The 19,261-nt window shown below is 37.2% G+C and overlaps 1 protein-coding gene across 1 annotated transcript in view; it reads left to right on the top strand.

The window, feature by feature from the left end:
- Window positions 1-19,261, top strand: part of ROR2 (receptor tyrosine kinase like orphan receptor 2) — a 153,562-nt gene that overhangs the window by 101,766 nt on the left and 32,535 nt on the right. The window contains exons 2-4 of the mRNA XM_042866253.1: window positions 6,382-6,459; window positions 17,280-17,567; window positions 18,516-18,546. Of these exons, the coding sequence (XP_042722187.1) occupies window positions 6,382-6,459; window positions 17,280-17,567; window positions 18,516-18,546 (397 nt within the window). The remainder of the gene's footprint in view (window positions 1-6,381; window positions 6,460-17,279; window positions 17,568-18,515; window positions 18,547-19,261) is intronic.

Below are 19,261 nucleotides of genomic sequence, written 5' to 3'. Positions count from 1 at the left end.
AGATGGAATTAATATAAAATATGCATTAAAATAAAGTATTCATTGAAGTCTATGGCTGAATCTCTGGTAATACTGTTTTAAGTGGCTTGTCTTGTCATGCTGACTTCATAGTACTAGGTAAGATGCCTGGCTGATGACTAGGAGGATAAACTGCAAATTCGGTGTATCTTTTGCTGTATTGGAAGTTCATTATATATATATATTATAACAGAGGGTAATGTGATATGCAGATTCCCTTTTATGCATTTGTCTAACAAAAGAATATTATAGCATAATGTTTTGAAGACATGTTACGATGTGATTGAGTAGTGAAGTCACACAGAGCAGAATGAAGGTGACTTAATATTTGCATTTAGAATTGTATTTATAATAATATAAAAATTTATGTGTGAAACAAATAAAATACTTGTCATTGACACAGATACTAGACCTCAGATCAGCCTTTTGTCCCCTCATGTAGTTCTCACACTTTGTAGCAGATCATTTTTTCCTGACATATGTTGACATAAAATCATTTTTGTATAGTTCCTAGCTAAAACTGAGAAAAATATAAAGAAAGCAGAAATCATAATACTGAAAGAAGATATTGGCTTCATTGAAAAATGCTTATGAATTGTGGGTTCCGTTACTTGCAGGCTGTTGTTGGCTTTGCTTTAAATATACTTGTTAAATGTTTTGGCTCTTGTTACAGCAGAACAGACATACAAAACTTGTGCTATTTCTAATTGTCTGATAGTGTGAACTTTTAAAATTACTTGCAGCTAACTTTTATGACTTCACAGTAATAAAAGAACTTAAGTATGTCTTCAAAAATAAGTTTTACTACTTACCATACTACCCAGAAAATAGTCTTCTTTGAAAGCTGATGGCAGGTTAAGAAATGTTTGTTATTCAGGCTTTACTGATGTTTTAGTAGGACAACTGCAACAAAAACTACAGATTATTTCTTCTACCTTTAGATATTTTTATGTGAAATTGTAGCAGTTAAGTAACGTGCTGTGGCAGTTCCAATCTGCTATAACTATGAAAGGGGAGCACTGATTTCATGCTACAAACTGCATCTTTTGTAGACTATTCACCACCCTTTACAGGTCTGCCAAGCCCACTCTGCAATTGGTTGCCAGGGGCTGCAGATGTTGGAAAAGAGAAATTTCAATGAAAGGCCCTGATTCAGCAACCTAAGCAGACTGCCTCCTCCAGCCAAAGTAATCAGATTGGCAGCTGAATCAAAGGGTACAGTGGGCCCTTTGTTTGTGAGCTCCAGAGGTTAGTAATTGACAGAAGGTCAACAAAGTTTTATGAAGAAAAGAACAGAATATTAGAGCGTATTAGGCTGCAGAGAGAGATTTTGGAAGTTTTATGTTTTTGAAAGAGAATTAGAACCTGAGTCACAGGTTACAGTTGCAGGAAGCAAATATGGCTGCATATTGCCATTTAAATCTGAAATGGTATCAATATTTTCATCAATAGACAGGATTATTGATGAGCAGAAGGAATTACTGTATGAAAAATCTGCAGTTGCCCTAGCTGTAGCTATATGCAATTGTTTGTATAGAAGGATTTCTTTGTAAGCTTTGGGATTTAGCATAGCATGGTAGAACGATACGTAATTTCCTCACAGAATCTGAGACTGGAAAAGACCTTAAGATGTTTCCTTTCACCCCAGGGAAAAGAAGAATTAACTGTGCAGTATCTATCATGTACAGTAGATACTTGCCTAATCTCCCACCCTGGAAAATGTCATTTGTGGAGATCAGTGCATTTGGAGAATGCTAGTTTGAATCTAATCTCCTTCACACTAAGCAGGTTTAGTCACTCATTTTTTCTTTTTCTTGGTCTTGTTTTCAAGACCATTCTCATTACACTAATTGTAGTATCTCAGTTTGTTCCATATCCATCTTGAAGAGTGATACACAAAACTAAAGAAAACAGTCTAGGCCTTTACTAGTGTTGAGTAAACTGGAAGGATTGCTACTGCTTACATGATGATATTTAACTTATTTGCAGTAACTTGGGATTGTTGACTTGTGTTAAATTCTAATCCATTTAAGCCAGTACAGTGTTGATTTCTATACTATTTACTACTCATCTCTGTTTTATTGTAAATACTTTAAAATAACCTCTTAGTTCCATTATTTTTTCAAGGACTGATGTTGAGCTGGTGCATCTGTAACTCTCTGGCACTCATTTTTACCCTTTTAAATAAATAATAGGAATTATTTATGCAATTTCCAGTTCTTTAAGATTTCATCTGTGCTCTACAAGAACTGAAAGACAGTTATTAGCATTGCACTGCATTGTATCAGTCAACTCTTAACTTCTCTAAGTTAATCAGGCCCACTCTGGTTGAAAACACCTTACTTTGTTATTTTCTTCCTGTTTGAGTCTGAGGCCCCAGTTTGTCTCTGGTATTAATTATAATAACTGCCTGCTTGGATTTCAGCTTTTAATGAAGATTAATGCTTTGTTTTGATATCTGTTCATTTTGAATGCTGCTTATTGCAATAATCTAGCAAGTATTGAAAGATGTTTAAACTCATAACCATTTCAGAAGGAAAAAATGCAGTTTTTCATGAAGAATAGTATGCAGCCTGAGTTGGTGTTGTGATCTATCTGGTGATTTTGTGTTTTCATGTGTTAGAACATTCTTATCTCAGTAACACAGGATGTTTTCTTAGATATTTTGTTGGTCATCAGTGCCTAAATTGAAGAAGAGCTACCTACCCTGGAATCTTTGTCAATAAGCAAGTCTTCCTCATGTTTGTCAGGAGAAGGGAATTAACAAAAGGAGGAATAATTATTTATATTCAGCTGGACAAATGTTGTATGTATTGCTTCTCTTCTTGCTGAAATTTGCTACATATAAGACTAAGAAATGGAATATCAACTCACATTTTGCACACCATAAATATAGAATATTGACTAAGTATGGTTTCTGCTCTGATTTTGGAATTTTCCCTTCATTGAAAAAACTTTCTCGGTTGCTCAGAAAAGTAAAGAAGTTATGTTTGTAGATGAGCAGTATAAAAGTACAATTTACAGCATCTGTGTTTTTCTTGACAGTGTCATCCCTAGAAAGAGGGATATCCCTGAGGATATGGTAGGTGATCAATATGAAATACACATTGCCCCATGTGGGGAGTATCCATTCAGGTGGAGTTATACTGCAGTCTTGTCTGCTCATGTACAAGGGGGACAGAAACTGGTTATCTTTTCTACCTGACACACACTGCAAATGTAGACTGTAGATTCAGAAATGAGCTATGATTCTCCTGGAGTCTGAAGAGTGGATACATACAGTTGAAAATATGACAGTAACCATACTAGAGCAGATCAGATGTCAACCCCTTGACTGTCACTGCTCCAGTAGAAGCGAAAAGGAAATGCAGGAGAAAAATGGTAAGAGAGGCTTGTATACATACTTCTAGGTATTTTCGTAACTTCTAGCCATTTTGAGCTCAAGAATCTCCTCATCCACATGTGATTTCTGTATATTAGTTATAGCTCCATATACTTTTTTTCTTCTGTTAACTTGTCCATTCTCAACTGTAATCCATTCGAACTTTGACCGCAGCCTAACTATAATTTTTCTCAGAAAGCTTGGTCTTTCACTTTCTGAAATTTCCTTTTGCTGTTTTTCCATGTTTTTACTGAGAGATAGGTAAAAGAGAACATACTGGATCTCAACAACAGTCCAAGAATCTCATGATCGAAAAGCATTTCAACCACCTCCTTCTCAGTGGTGAATCCTAGCAGGTGCACATAAGTTTTTGCTGTAATTTTCATTATTCTTGTTGCTCTTCTCTGAAACATTCTACACCACTGTGTCCTTTTTTTTAAGATGAGAGGACCTCAGTAACATGCAACATTCTATGTATGAAAGAGTAACGTAGATGTATACAGCAGCATAATGCTGTTTTCAATTTTATTTTCTATTCTTTTCCCAGAAATAGCCAATGCTAACTGAATTTGTCCTTCTTACTGCTTTTTAGCACTGAGCTCCATTTTGTTGGAACTAGCAATTTTGAGACCAAAGTCCTGCACGTCAACTGTCATAACTAGCTCTGAACAAACCCTTGTATTGAGAAAGAATTTTCCCTGTGTTCATTACTTTTCATTTCTCATTGTTTTTCCTAGCCAAGTACGTCTTTCTTTACATTCCCTGTTTTCCCTTTCCTTAATGGCATTGAGTGTGATTATGATAGCCATGTACACTTTAGACATTTCTTCTCCACCTTTGTGGATTTTCACCCGTTTTAGCAGCAGCAGGATGTGGAAAAATGCCAGGGGTGGGGAAAAAAAAGGAAAGTAGAAGAGAAGTAAAGTGGGATACTCAGACTGGAATATTGTGCAATTGAAATGGGAAAAAGGACAGAAGTTAGTAAGTGTAAAACTGCAAATCTGATGTATATATGTGTGGAAAATTGGCGATAGTACATGATAAGAAATGTCTGTTGTGAAGTCATGAGAGTTAAGGAAAAATGATTGCAACGATTATTATCTGTTGAGGAAAGTGTAGAGGATTCAATCCTAGAAAGAAAAATGTATTAAGTTGGGAATTTAAATTCCAGAAACACTGACAATATTCAACAGGTATATGTTGTCTTTTTCCTAGGAGAGGATTCTTTTTTTCTGTTTAATTCAAGGTGAAAACCTTCTATTTGGTTGTAGTATCTTGTTGATTGTCTGAACTAGAAGAATTTCCGGTGTAAAAAATTATTTTTTCGTGCTTATGATGATTTTATGGCATCTTATCTTACGATTCTGTAAATTCAAGGTTAAGCTTAAAAACTCAGAATAAATATAGTCTAACTGGAACTTTGCAAATTGCATTAAATATAAATGTTTCTTTCATAAAGGCATCAATGTAAGTGACAGACCTGTTTTTTATTTATAATTTATTTAGCAGATAAAGGATTTTCAATTTTAACATTGCTTAGTCATGGAGATGTTGCTTGTAGGTGCTGTCTGCGGTTTGTAATTATTCTCTCTTAAATGTCTTTGCCAGACGTAAACTTGTCAAACATGAGAATTAATCACACAAAACTATTACTGAAACATTTTCAAATTGGCAAATGCTTTCTCCTCTTATCATCTTTGCTTTTTAAAGCTTCTCGAAACAAAGAGATATGAGTATGGGAAGGAAGGAAAAGAGAGAAAAATTTCTTTGCTGATGGCTGGTTTAATATTTTTCCTGTTATGAATCTCACTAATTGACGGAAGAAATGGAAACAAGCATTTCAAAGTTGAATATACAGCATTAAAGGAGGTGTTTTTCTTACTCTTCCTTTTTCTCCATTGTTTGGTCTTCCCCTTAACTGGTCAATGTTGGTGTCCCATTCTAATCTCCTTATGATATTTAAGGGAGGTGAAGCAGAGTGAAAGGAGTAGACACAAGTGTATTTCAGTTTTCCTTGCAAAAATGAGAAGTGATGTATCTCTGCTGAAATTCGACATAATGCAATGTGCAATACCTTCATCATTTCACACTGCAAAAGCAGTGAAAAGTGAACATGGAAGTGCTGTCTACTGCCTGCAAGAACTGCTGGCAGACCAGCATTATTTCTGCCTGCTCAGATATATGATGGAATTACAGAAACATAAAATGTCTTGGGTTGGAGGGGACAATAAAGACCACCCAGTTTCAACTCCCTGCTGTGGGCAGGGCTGCCACTCACCAGATCAGGCTGCTTAGGGCCCCATCCAACCTTGCCTTGAACACCTCCAGGGATGGGGCATCAACAGCTTCTCTGGGCAGCCTGTCCTAAAATCTAACCTAAACCTCTCCTATTTTAGTTTAAAATTGTCAACTATGTGCTTTATGTAATATGAGTTCACTGTAGTTCAGCATGTGGAAAACTGGTAAAATCATCAGGGAAAATTATTATGTTACTTTGTTTTCATTTCTAGGAGATACTTTCTAGTGATGTGTTGCAGAAAAGGATAAGAAAACTACTAAGGATCCTGAGCCTGACTTCTAAAAATAGAATCTGCATTATTGTAGTGTAATTTCAAAAACAGATCTATGCTATTTTGCAACCCAGGTTGTCCATCAATTTGTGTTATGGCTTGCTTTGGCTGGACAGTGATGAGGAAATGCCTGAGTCCTTTGTAAATCCCTTTATTTTAAGCGTGAGCTGGAAAATGGACTTCAATGCTGGCCATATCTGTAGAGCACAAGATGTTCCCCAGAAATGACTGAATTTTATGTTTTCTAACATGGTATGGATATTTCCTGATTTTGTCATTAGGAATTCCTTTGTGCTACTCAGGAGATAGGATTTGGCCTGAATAAGTTAGCTAACGCACTGTTGTAATTCTTTGTAAGGGATAGATCAACCCAGAAGTTCAGTTCATAAAAACTTTTTATTCTTTGCCTAGGTGAAATGGAAATTCCAGATTCAAATGACCCCTTAAGCCATGTTGATGGACTTGAGAGACCAATTCCTACTCCTAAAGGTAAAATTAAGTTCAGTTTTCCTCCTAGATATAATCATTCTTTTTCAGGACGATCAAAATCATGTTGTTATTTGTTCATTTGTCTGTGTATACATACCTGTAAGAAAGGCAGTCTTCCTTGTTCTAAGCAAAGATAGTGAAATCTGTAGAACCAATTTTAAGTGTTTTCAATACTTGTGCTGAGAGACTATAAAAATCACTCAAACACATATTGCTTTTATTACCTTCCTGCCATACTGTCCATCAGAATGGTGCCATGTAGCCACTATCCATCATATTTGAAAGGTCATGGCAGTGTCCTGAAGTTCCCACTGACTGGAAAAGAAGAAACATTACCCCCATTTTCAAAAAGGGGAAAATAGGATCTGGGGAACTACAGGTCAGTCAGTCTCACTTCTGTGCCTAGCAAGATCATGGAGCAGATCCTCCTGAAGGCTCTACAAGGCACATGGAAAATAAAGATGAGGTGATTGATGGTAACAAACATGACTTCGTCAAGGGCAAGCCTGACAAACTTGGTGGCCATTTATGGTGGAGTTATAGTGCCAGTGGATAAAGGAAGAGAAACTGGCATCATCTATCTGGACTTATGCAAAGCATTTGACACTGTCCCACATGATATCCTGGTCACCAATCGAAGAAAAATGAATTTTATGGATGCACCACTTGCTGGATAAAGAATTGGCAGGATGGCTGCACTAGGGGAGTTGTGATCAATGGCTCCATGTCCAAGTGAAGACATGTGGCGTTCCTCAGTGGGACCAGCGTTATTTAACATCCTTGTAGATGACATGAACAATGGGATCAAGTACACCCTCAGCAGGTTTGACATGCTGGAGAGAATGCATGCCATGCCGATAGGCTGGATAGGCTGGACATGTTGGCCCATGCCAGCCTCATGAAGTTCAACAAGACAAAGTGCAATGTCCTGTATCTGGGTTGCGGCAATCTCAAGCACAGATATAGGTTGGGTGGAGAATGGCTTGAGAGCAGCCCAGGGGGGAAGGATTTGGGGTTGTTGATTAATAAGATTCAAGATGAGCTGACAATGTGCGCTTGCAGCCCAGAAGGCCAAAAGTATCGTGGGTTACATCAAGACAAGTGCAAGCAGCAGGTCACAGACTCACATAGAATCACAGAATATTAATGATTGAAAGGGACCTTGAAAGATCATCTAATCCAATCACCCTGCTGGAGCAGGAACACCTAGATCAAGTCACACAGGAATGTGTCCAGGTGGGTTTAAAATGTTTTTGGAGAAGGAGATCCCACAGCCTCTCAGGGCAGCCTGTTCCCGTGTTCTGTCAACTTTACCATGAGGAAGTTTTTCTCATATTTATGTGGAACCTCCTGAGTTCCAGTTTGCACTCATTGCCCCTTGTCCTATCACTGGATGGCACTGAGAAGAACCTGGCTCCATCCTCATGACGCTCACCCTTTACTTATTTATAAACACTAATCAGGTCACCCCTCAGTCTCCTCCAAACTGAAGATACCCAGCTCTTTCAGCCTTGCATTGTAAGGGAGATGCTTCACTCCCTTAATTATTTTTGTGGCTCTGCACTGGACTCTCTCAAGCAGTTCCTTGTCCTTGAACTGAGGTGCCTAGAACTGCTTGAGAGAAGTGTTCCCACCCCTCTACTCTGCGCTGGTGAGGTCTCACCTGGAGTATTGCATCTGGTTCTGGAGCCCCCAGCACAAGGACATGGAGCTGTTGGAGCAGGTACAGAGGAGTGCCAAGAAGATGAACAGAGGGCTGTAGCACCTCCCTCAGTTTTCTAATGAGCTGGGGCTCTTCACCATGGAGAAGAAAAGGCTGCAAGGTGACCTGATAGCGGCCTAAAAGAAAGCTACAGAAAAGAAGGGGACAGACTCTTTAGCATGGTCTGTGGCAATAGAACAAGGGGTTCTACTGGGGACTTCAAGTTCAGGGAGGATAGATTTAAGCTAGATATAAGGAGTGAGGGAGAGGGGGGCATTGGAACATGCTATCTAGTATTGTGGTTGGTGTCCCGTCCCTGGAGACTTCCAATGCAAGACTTGAAAGAAAGAAGGCCCTAGGTAACCTGATCTAGCTGAAGTGTCTCTGATCGTTCCAGAGGAGTTGGACTAGATGGCCCTCAGAGGTCCGTTCCAGGATTCTAAGGATTCTATGATTTTATGTTTCTATTCTTTGATTAATAAAAATGTTTAACAGGACTGAGTCTAGTATTGACTCCCTGAATACTTCATTAGTGACTAGTCTCCAACTAGACTTCATGCCACTCATCACCACCCTCTGGACTCAGTCACACAAACAGTTCTTGATCTAGTTCACTGTCTACTCATCCAGCCTGTATGTCTACAGCTTGTATCTATGATGGACTTATTAGACACTGTGTCAAAGGCCTTACTGAACTCCAGAAAGACAATATCCACTGCTCTCTTCTCATCTACCAGGATAAACTTCTCATCAAAGAAGTTTGTCAAGATAGCCAAGCATTGCTTCCCCTTAGTGAATCCATGATACTTTCTCATGATGGTTTTCATTCATTTCTTGTGCCTGGAAAATGTTTTATAGGATTAGATACTCCATCACATTCCTAGAAATTGAAGTGAAACTGACTCAACCATAGTTCCGTTGGTCCTTCTTCATCCTTCCTTGAAGGTAGGAGTCACACTTGCTTTTTCCTCCAGTGTTGACAACTGGTCTCACAGTGACATCTGCCAGCATCCTTCATGGACTTACTTATGTCCAGGTTGCTTAAGTACTCACCGGAACCTGATCCTTTTCCACCAAGAAAATGAACAGAGGGCTAGAACCTGCATCTTCCTTGCCTTTCAAGTCTCTGACTCTTAAAGGCAGGTCTTGCTGGTAAAGGCTTAGTCAAAGAAGATGTTCAGTACTTAGGCCTTTTCTCCAGCCTGTTCAACAACTGCCATCTTATTCAGCAATCTCTCTTTAGTCCAATATACTTACAGAAGCCCTTCTTACTTTTCTTTTTTTTTTAATTTGTGTCAACCACTTTACATAGAAAAATGACAGATATTCTTGTTAGCATGAACAGCTCAAACTACTTTCTCCCTTACCATCAGCAGTTTCAGCAAGGTGAGAACCTGTTGAAATCTGCAAAGTTTTGAAATCCTGGCTAGATGTTCTTCTCAGAATTTATTCATAATGCTTGCATTTTGGAAAGACCTTGGAATACAGTCATTGCTGTTGTTGTAGACATCCCATATGAAATGATGTTTTTTTGTTGTGCATCATCTGGAATTTAGATTTCTTATTTTGACTCTGCTTATTAGAAGATTTTTCAAGAACTTCTATTAATCTTCCATTAATTCGAATTATTAATTGGATATAAAAATGGCATATTTATTTTTTCATTTCTCTAATCATGTTCTTGCTGATATCCCACATCTCATTGATGTTGAACACTCTCCTCCTATTTATGAGGAAGACTCAGTATGCTCCTCTTACCAATGTTTTTCTGCTTGTTCAAGCTCCTAGTTTTATTTAGAGGATTGAACTTCATCTTCCATTATTGGAATAGATTTCTGTAACAGTCCTTCCTGTTAGCAAGATTGTGTACATTTTTTCTCAAAGCTACTTCACACTCAAGTACCCATTACTTTTGACATGAAAAAGTCTGTGTTTACCTTCTGCTGCAAGGGCCCAACGTGTTTAGCTAGTAATTTAGTTTAATTCTACTGTTCTGTTCTTTCTAAATTTGTAAGGGTGTAGACATAAAAGAAAATGTTTCTTTCATGTGACATTACTTACCCAGAAGGAGTTACAGTTATTTCCTTATTTTAATTATTTTTTTCCTAAGGCCATAGGCAATACCTGTCTGAGGAAGTAATTAATCACATCTCAAATGTTTCTACATCATAAGGATTTTTTATTTCCTTCAGGAAAACACGCATAGAGAGAGAGAGAGAGAGAGAGGATTAGAGAGAGACCGTTGTTCATATATGACTCATTGGTATAGATTCAGTTGCTAGTTTCCAACATGCCTGGTCTGGAAATGGCCTCATTTTATTCCTCTTTCATTTTTGTGGCTACAAAATTCTCTCAACAAGCAAAAATCGAACATTTTCTCTCTTCAGTTCAAATGTTAACCCCTGTGCTTCTCTATCATAGTAACATAAGAGTTTCTATTTTAAAACACCATTGCAGATTAATTTCAGAGTTTCTGTGCACTGTGAGAAAAGTAGAAAGAATCCTTCAGTTTTTGTACCATATTGACCTTCTTTTCCTTATTGAAGAATATTTAGTTATTCTAATTTGATTTTATTATTATTATTATTATTATTTTAGTTTTCTGGTGGTAGAATTGACAGAAAATCTCTCTGAAAATAATAGTAGATAAGACTCAGTAGTGCCGTAAGTTAGATCTGGGAATACTGGAGCTTTAACTTTAATGGCTAAATAAATGTATGAGTAAGGGCAGCTTTGCAGCAGCAGAAATACCGAGTGAGATGAGCTGATCCAGGACATAAGATGCTTCAAACCTCTGGTCTTTATTCTGGTTTCTACACAAGTCTGTGTGGGAACTTATTTTGGGGCATATACCTATATGATAAAACCCAGCTATGATTGGAACATCTTGGTTTCTTTGGTTTTGACATGGAGCAACATATCAGGAATTACTCATACATATTCTGAAAGCAACAATTTTTCATTTACAATTGATGACCCTCTAGGCAGTCTATACCCAACCTACATGGCCTTATACCTGACAGTCTGCTTCTAAATACTCAGTTGCCAATGGCTTTACAGTTTCCTCTGAGGGTTCAGAAAGCAAGAAACAACACTGTTCAACCAAGTAGGATAGGACAGCAGGGACAAGTAAAACACCTGGGCTTCGTCCCAGTATGAGAAAATACTGCTCAAAAGTAGGTTTTCTTCTGCAAATAAGAGAGTATAATCTCACTAGTTTTAAGTATGGGGGACAATGTTGAAATTATGGAAATATTTCAGTGACAATTCCAGTTCATCACTGAATTGGCTGCAACCTGTTCCAAAGTACTTCTGAAGCATCTAGATGCTTGTCTAAAAATGTATGTGACACAAATAACTTTATTTTACATGTTCATGGTTGAATTTTTGTATATTGAGATCATACAGACTAAGGAAAACAGGGTGCAAATAGTGAGATTAAATTGGGCTGGAAAGGTATCAATTCATCTGGAAACATATGGCAATGTATAGCTCAGTGTAGTCTCCTTAATTACTCACGTATTTTGGGAGACACGCCAACATTCCTTACATTTCCTAAACCAGCTCCAACATACTGTAGTGATTTGCTCATCCTTGTACTGTCATTAAAGAGCAACCAACTGAGAAGACTGCTTCGTACTTAGGAAAATGGTCTGTGCAAGAAATCAGGAATCTTAGGCTTCTCCATCCTCCTGAGCTAAGACTTACTTCTCAGTGTTTTTCCAGTCATGATCTACGTGTGAAAGGAACCACTGTACTGGACTCCAGCCATCCACTGAGGTGTGATGGTGTGATACGTGTCCCCTAAACTCTTTTACTTTTAATAATATTGCTGTATATATCTCTGGAAAGAAATTCTCTATTTCAGCAACTTTCATTTTTGTTTTCTCTCAGTATTCTGATATTATATAAATCCAAAACATTCTGCAAGTGTTTCATTTTCTTCATAGATTACCTGTCAATTCTATGAATACACTTATTACTGTATTCACAATGCAGTATCTTGGAGAGTGGTGTCTTCATCTTCAAGTTATTCCTTATACTTCTGAATTTAGAGCATTGTCATTATGTAAGCTAAAGTATGAGGGTGTTTTTGTTTTTTTTTTTTTGCTGAAAAATTATGCCCATCTTATTGGAGATGGTGGAATTAGAATCAAATGAAAACTTGAGTTACTTTGAAAAAAAGAATGTGTTGGAAATACATAAAATTTTATTAATGTTCAAAATAAAATGCCATCATAAAAGGCTGTCAGTTGAAAAAATTGCAGTGAGAAAGCAGAAGTTCTTTTAATTTTAAAAAGAGAGAAGAGTTAAGTGAGGGTAAAAATGAAAACAGTGGATAGGCAGAAATAAAGGAAAAACAAAGAGCTGAAGGAATGAAAATGCCACATTTCTTTTTAAGCAAATGATACTATATATATTTCTAATAGTTCTGAAAACTGATAAGTCTTACGATGTTAATCTGAAAAATGTACTGTATTTTATGCTGTTTTGCATTTTTTTTTCTTGTATCTAGAAAATTATTACTCAGATTTTTCATTATTTCTATCATTAATTGGGCATTCTGTGAATTTGGGCAAGACACTTAAGCTCTTCTTTCTTTAGTTTCTACTAGGAGGCCCTTCAGAGGGATCTAGATAAGCTGGATCGCTGGGCTGAGGTGAACAGGATGAGGTTCAACAAGGCCAAGTTCCAGGTCCTGCACTTTGGCCACAACAACCCCATGCAGTGCTACAGGCTTGGGGCAGAGTGGCTGGATGACTGTGAAGGGGAAAGGGACCTGGGGGTGTTGGTTGATGCTTGGCTGAACATGAGCCGACAGTGTGCCCAGGTGGCCAAGAGGGCCAACGGCATCCTGGCCTGCATTAGAAATAGTGTGGCCAGCAGGAGCAGGGAGGTGAGCATCCCCTGTACTCAGCACTGGTGAGGCTGCTTCTCAAATACTGTGTTCAGTTTTGGGCCCCTCACTGCAAGAAAGATATTGAGGCCCTGGAACGTGTCCAGAGAAGGGCGAAGAAACTGGTGAGGGGTCTGGAGCACAAGTCTTATGAGGAGAGGCTGAGGGAGCTGGGATTGTTCAGCCTGGAGAAGAGGAGGCTCAGGGGAGACCTCATTGCACTCTACAACTTCCTGAAGGGAGGCTGCAATGAGGAGGGATTTGGCCTCTTCTCCCAGGTGACAAACAGGACCTGAGGAAATGGCCACAAGTTACATCAAGGGAGATTTAGATTGGATATGAGGAAGAACTTTTTTTCTCAGAGAGTGGTCAGGCACTGGAATGGCTGCCCAGGAAGGTAGTGGAGTCGCTGTCCCTGGCAGTGTTCAAGAGGCATCTGGAGCTACAATCATAGAATCATAGAATCACAAGGTTGGAAACGACCTATAAGATCATCCAGTGCAACCGTCTCCTCATCACCATTGCCACCACTAGCACTAAACCAAATCACACAGCACGTCATCCAGACGATATACAAGATATGGTTTAGTAGCTCAGTGGTTTAGTAATGGTAATGGGAGTACAGTTGGACTAGATAATCTCGTAGGTGCTTTCCAACCTTTTGATTCTGTGATTCTATGATTTGGAAGATAATATTGATAAGTACATTATATGAGACTTGACTGGATTGAGAATTTCTGAAACGACAAGTTACAAATTGTTGGTAATTGCTACTCGTAGAGATGATCATGAAGCTGGCTTCAAAATTAGTAATGCCTGATTGTTTTTTAAACCTACATAGGGAGAAGGAACAATGAAATTAACAAAAAATAGAGCTCTCGTCAAAGTTCTCTAAGCCAGAACTTGATCTAGAATAACTAAAGATATTTAGAAGTTGGTTTTAGAACCAACTGTTTTAGCCTGGGAACTAGTTCGTTTTTTTCCAAAACCATTGCATCAAATTGTGAATGTGGTGTGCCATGCATCACAAAAAGTAACTGCTAATTATCACTGCAGAAATTAAATAAGGAAAATGTTCTTTAGGATATGATTGGTAAAAATTTTCACTGTGTTTGGAAGATCTGCAATTTTGTATTATTTGAAGTCAGTGTCAAATAACAGGACAGCATTAGTAATGGCTGCCCACTCAGTCTCTTCAGATTCTGTAAGTACAAATGCCAGACTTCAGCATCATTTTTCAAAGAGGAAATGAAGCTGAAACAGTATGTTCTTAAGGATACTGACAGAGGCAGTGGGTAGGTGTTGCTCTAATGCTCCCAAGCTTCTCCACAGAATTTTGACAAAAACATAATTGCTTCAAAACTCAGGTTAAAATATTTATTACTTCATTTGTAATAACAGGATAATTTAAAACACTGCACAAAATATAATTGGTAGGAGCAATAATGAGCTAAATCCGAATTCTGATCTTTAGGAGGTGGATTACGCTGACTTCAGGGGAAGTGCATCCAATCACAATGTATTTGAATTAGTTCATAAATCTTTAGCATTGATTTTGGTGGTAATAATTTTGTTCGAATTATTAATGGCATCTTACTCATAAATGTATATGAAATATTTTGTATTGCTTAAGTTATGTATCAGATTGCTTCCTCCAACAATCCCAGTTTAATTGGAATAACAGCAAGGTTTGGTATTGACTTAGTCTTGAATTAGCAATAATTCTTGATCCTAATAATTAAATTTACTACCTGTTTTCAGCTGGATTAATTTAAACATAGTATCCATAATTGTTCCGAGCAGAAGACTCAACTCAGGTTAAGTCAGGAAAAGTGATATAGTGATACATGTTTAAGTGAACTATAAGCCGTCTATCAACACAAAAGTTGACCACAGCACAAGAATATTGCAGACTTTTCATATCTCTGTGTGTTAGGAACAAAAAGTGCAGCAAAGAAGCAGAAGAACGTGTAGAGAAGCAGAGAACACTCACTGAGCAGTTTGTTTACAGTCCTCAACTGGCCCCATCATCATGGAAAGCATTCTTTTTGCCTCTTTCACTTCTTTGTAATCAGGAATGACTTCAGGCTAAGAAATTGTACCTCATACTGGCTACACCTAAGAATCTTCTTCTTCATTTGTATGTGTATATTCAGACACCTCTGTGGGCACTGAGCTGTTCCTTGAGTTGATGCTCTTGTGGCCTTGTGTAGTTGACTCCAATCTTCTTCCACCCAAGAGCACACTACCATTGGTATGACTGGATGTCATTGCACTTTCACGTTCTTCTGTGTTGTTAGTTTTTTGCTAGAATTAGAATAATTCTTTACTCGCTCACTTTTCCGTTTCTTTTCATATATTTATTCATCTGTCTTGCTATTGTCTGTGTCAATTCATTTTTGAATGTATTTCAAGTTACCACAAACTGACTTCTTTTGAACATTTTTCAAATTACTGCAAATTGACTTCTTGTGTTCCTGCACACATACCCTGCCTCAGCTGTGTTGTTTGAAAATAAACTGCTACAGGTTATGAAAAATTAACAAAATATTTTTTTGCATTCTTTAAATAATGAACTAAAAATGAAATAGCTATGGAAAATCCTTTTCTGCTTTGTGAGGGATCGTAGAGTCTTGTGTATAGAAATGCTTATGCATGTCAATTGTTGGCTTATAGTTTTGGTAAATTTTTTCTGTTGCCTGTAACAGGCAGGATAATTTGTTGTAAGACAGGAGGTAGTTTGTTTTCCTCTTACCTGCCAGAATATAATTCTAGTAACTCTAACTGCAGCTGTGGACTGTGAACCACAAGAAATGATAGGAAAGACCTTGCAGAAAGCATTCATTGTAGTTTTTATCTCCTCTGCCCCCTTTTTTTAAAACTATGCCTAAATATATATATATTCTGTGTTCAATCAAAATGGGGAAAATTAATGTAAGATTACACACAGAAAGAAAAAAATATTTATAAGGAAAAAGCTAACAAAATATTTTTCCTTAGCAGTGTTGTGTAGAGAATAGAAATATATTTGGATCTTACTTAATTTTCTGTGTACTTACATATTAAATTCACACTTGTCTACATTGTATTTTCATATTATACTCTCTAGAGTATGAGTTGCTTTGTGGGAACAGTGTAATGCTCAGTAAAACCCAATTTTTCAGCAAAATTTTGCTTTCCAAACTTAGAATATTTTGATGTTTCTACTGTCACACGTTCCTCTTTCCTCTTTCCAATGCTACAACTAAAATCTATTACAGGAAAACTGATTTTCATGGTCATGTTAAATGTAAATAAAAACCAAGCATCCATTTTGTTTAAATATTTCAGCAATTAGGCTGAAAAAGTTGACTGTTATATTCTAGTATTAGATTCCTACACAGTAATGTGCTATTTCCTAATTAAAAAACTGCAAAATTTTCTAACTCAGCAGGAAATGGCACTTGTAGACATTTATCTAAGTTAACTTTTATTTAGATTCAGTTGACATAATTATGAAGTGCAATATGAAGTGCATCTAATGCAGTGTCCAGATAGTATAAATTAATCAGAGCAAACATTAAGGTGACAGATGGATACTTTTCTGATGTGTTTTGACAATCCCTTTACTATTACAGAGAAATTAAATGCTCTCAAGCTTTCAGTGGCTGATATGCATCAGTTGTAAGAACAAACTAAATTTAAAAATAATAACCTATAGAACTTATTACTGAAAAGTGTTTTTACATTGTGCTTCCACCCGTTGTTCAATTTTTTATCACTTGAAATTACTGGTGTGTAAAGGCTTTCTGACAAACCCATTGCTTTCAACAAATCACAAATTAGTGTTTTTATTTTCCATTTATAAATCTAAAACCCATGAAACCTGATTACTTAATGTACACACAGTCCATTTTAGCACTATTTTGGGACTTGACATTAAAAAAATAGCAGCTTATAATCAGTTAAAAATGCAGCTTCAGAATAGGTGAAAGAAGACAAAATTGTAATAGTATTAGTTCATGCTTTACCTTCTGGTCCACATACTTACCTGCAGAGAAGCGTGAAGTCAATCAGAGACAATTTGGATATATACCTAGGACAGTGAATTGGGACCTTTCTTTTTTTGGTACATACTTGAAAGAAAACTGCAACTCTTGCCAAGATCCACTCATAAAAAACCTTTGGCCTTTATCCCAAGCCAAGCAAAGTTTTAACTTTTCTGACCTTTTACCCTTTTAGGTTACTTTCTGACCTTTTTGGAACCAGTAAACAATATCACCATAGTCCAGGGGCAGACAGCGATCCTCCACTGCAAAGTAGCAGGAAATCCATCTCCAAATGTCAGATGGCTAAAAAATGATGCTCCAGTGGTTCAGGAGCCGAGGCGTATCATCATAAGAAAAACAGATTATGGTTCACGTCTGAGAATCCAAGATCTTGATACGACAGACACAGGATACTACCAGTGTGTGGCTTCTAATGGGATGAAGACGATAACAGCAACAGGAGTGTTGTTTGTGAGGCTTGGTGAGTTTCTGGGTTTTATAATTGCTTGTAGTTCATTATAGGCTAGGTATTAGTTTTTCTAGTAATACAATAAGAAATAAATTTATGTTTTAAGAATTCTCAGTGTGAAAGAGAGTAAATAAAGCTATTGCCAAGCACCTTTTCCCTAGCACAGATCTCAGTGAGTTAAACATGATATCCATTCACCAGTAATAAAAGGAAGTAAATGCAGATGGAAAAAACTTTTAATTTCTGTTGAAGAAAAAAAAAATGCTGAACAGGTGGTGTTCAGTATTGCTGAGCCCATCCTGGTGAAATATCATGTTTGTACTGCTCCGTGAAGCCTGGCCTCAAGTTCTGCTCTTTGAGAGCTAAAGGTACACAGCCTAATAAGAAGTACTTGCATTGACTGTTCAAGACTTGATCATTCCATCTGGAAGCAAAGGTTTTATTTCTTTTTCTTGTGTTTCTAATGCCATGAAAAAATAATTCAAGACACAATTTCCTAAAATTTCCTCTGATTTTTTAATGATAATGACTACTCAATTGTTTGTTTGTAGTGATTCATTAAGCACTGGCTATCCGTCCTTGTTCTCAGCTTGACAAAGGTTAGGTGCTTAACCTTGCTGTACCATAAACTGATTGGAATGCTCAGGTAGGGCTCAGAAAGGTGAAAAGGGTGTGTCTAGATAACATATTGGCCTTTAACAGCCTGTGTTTTTATGGCAGCAGATATTTTGCAGCAGAAATAATGTCCAAGCAGGTTTCTGCCTGAACAGACAGAAGATACGTGTGATTTTTATTTGTGGTTTTGAAAATAGCAGTATATAATTACTTGTGGGAACCTAGAGGCTTTTGTTTGAATCTTGAGGTTAACTTTCCTTGAAGAGACAGTTTGCTATTGACTTTTTTTATGCAGTTTCCTTGAGCCAAATTTGCGAGCAATGTTTGTTTATTTTATATTTGCAGGTCCAACAAACAGCCCAAATCACAATCTTCAGTAAGTACATGTTGGAAAATTACTTAATGTACTCTGACCAATTTTGTTCTGTAAGAATTTGTTTCATAAACTCAGTAAATACTGCCTTTGACCACAATGTTTTTGCTAAAAATATCCAGTATGATTGAAAACTCACAGATGACTGATTGGGATAGCATTATGTTTCTGTGAGTTTGAGTTTGGTCATATGTTTCTGAGAAGTTTATCTTTGCTTTTTTCATATTTTGAACAATCAGAATACCACAGAGTCATGATGTTTGAACATTATTTATTTACAGGGCAAGTATTGGCTGGATGAGTGGTTAAAAATGAATGGATAAAATGCTTAGGTTGCTGCAGTTGTAAATCTACCCATGTCACACTGTTGTGGCTTGAAAAGTAAGATAAAACAGGATTAAAATCTTCTCTTTGAACAATTGAGTAACCCCTGTTTGTTAGGTGTCATTTTGACTTCATTGGTGACTTAGTGATTTTTCTTTGCTATTTCAGCTCGCTTGCAGATGCACTCATAAAGATTAGCATAGATCAGCTCAGTGCTTGCTTTATGTATTAGTTTTAGTTTCAATAACATGTACTGTGTAGTTTCTTTAGATAGGTTTTACAGCCTATCAGTTAATGACACAAGAAATGCAGCATGAGACCTTTTCTGTGTTAATTGCATGAAGTTACCATTGGTAATGTAGTAAAGCAACTTTGTGAAGACATGTGGATGTTT

The sequence above is a fragment of the Lagopus leucura genome, unplaced genomic scaffold (assembly GCF_019238085.1).
Source record: "Lagopus leucura isolate 7727_CA_CO unplaced genomic scaffold, USGS_WTPT01 Super-Scaffold_810, whole genome shotgun sequence".
Taxonomy (NCBI): Eukaryota; Metazoa; Chordata; class Aves; order Galliformes; family Phasianidae; genus Lagopus; species Lagopus leucura.
The sequence above is the reverse complement of the archived record's forward strand: the minus strand, read 5'-3'. Positions and strand labels throughout refer to the sequence as shown.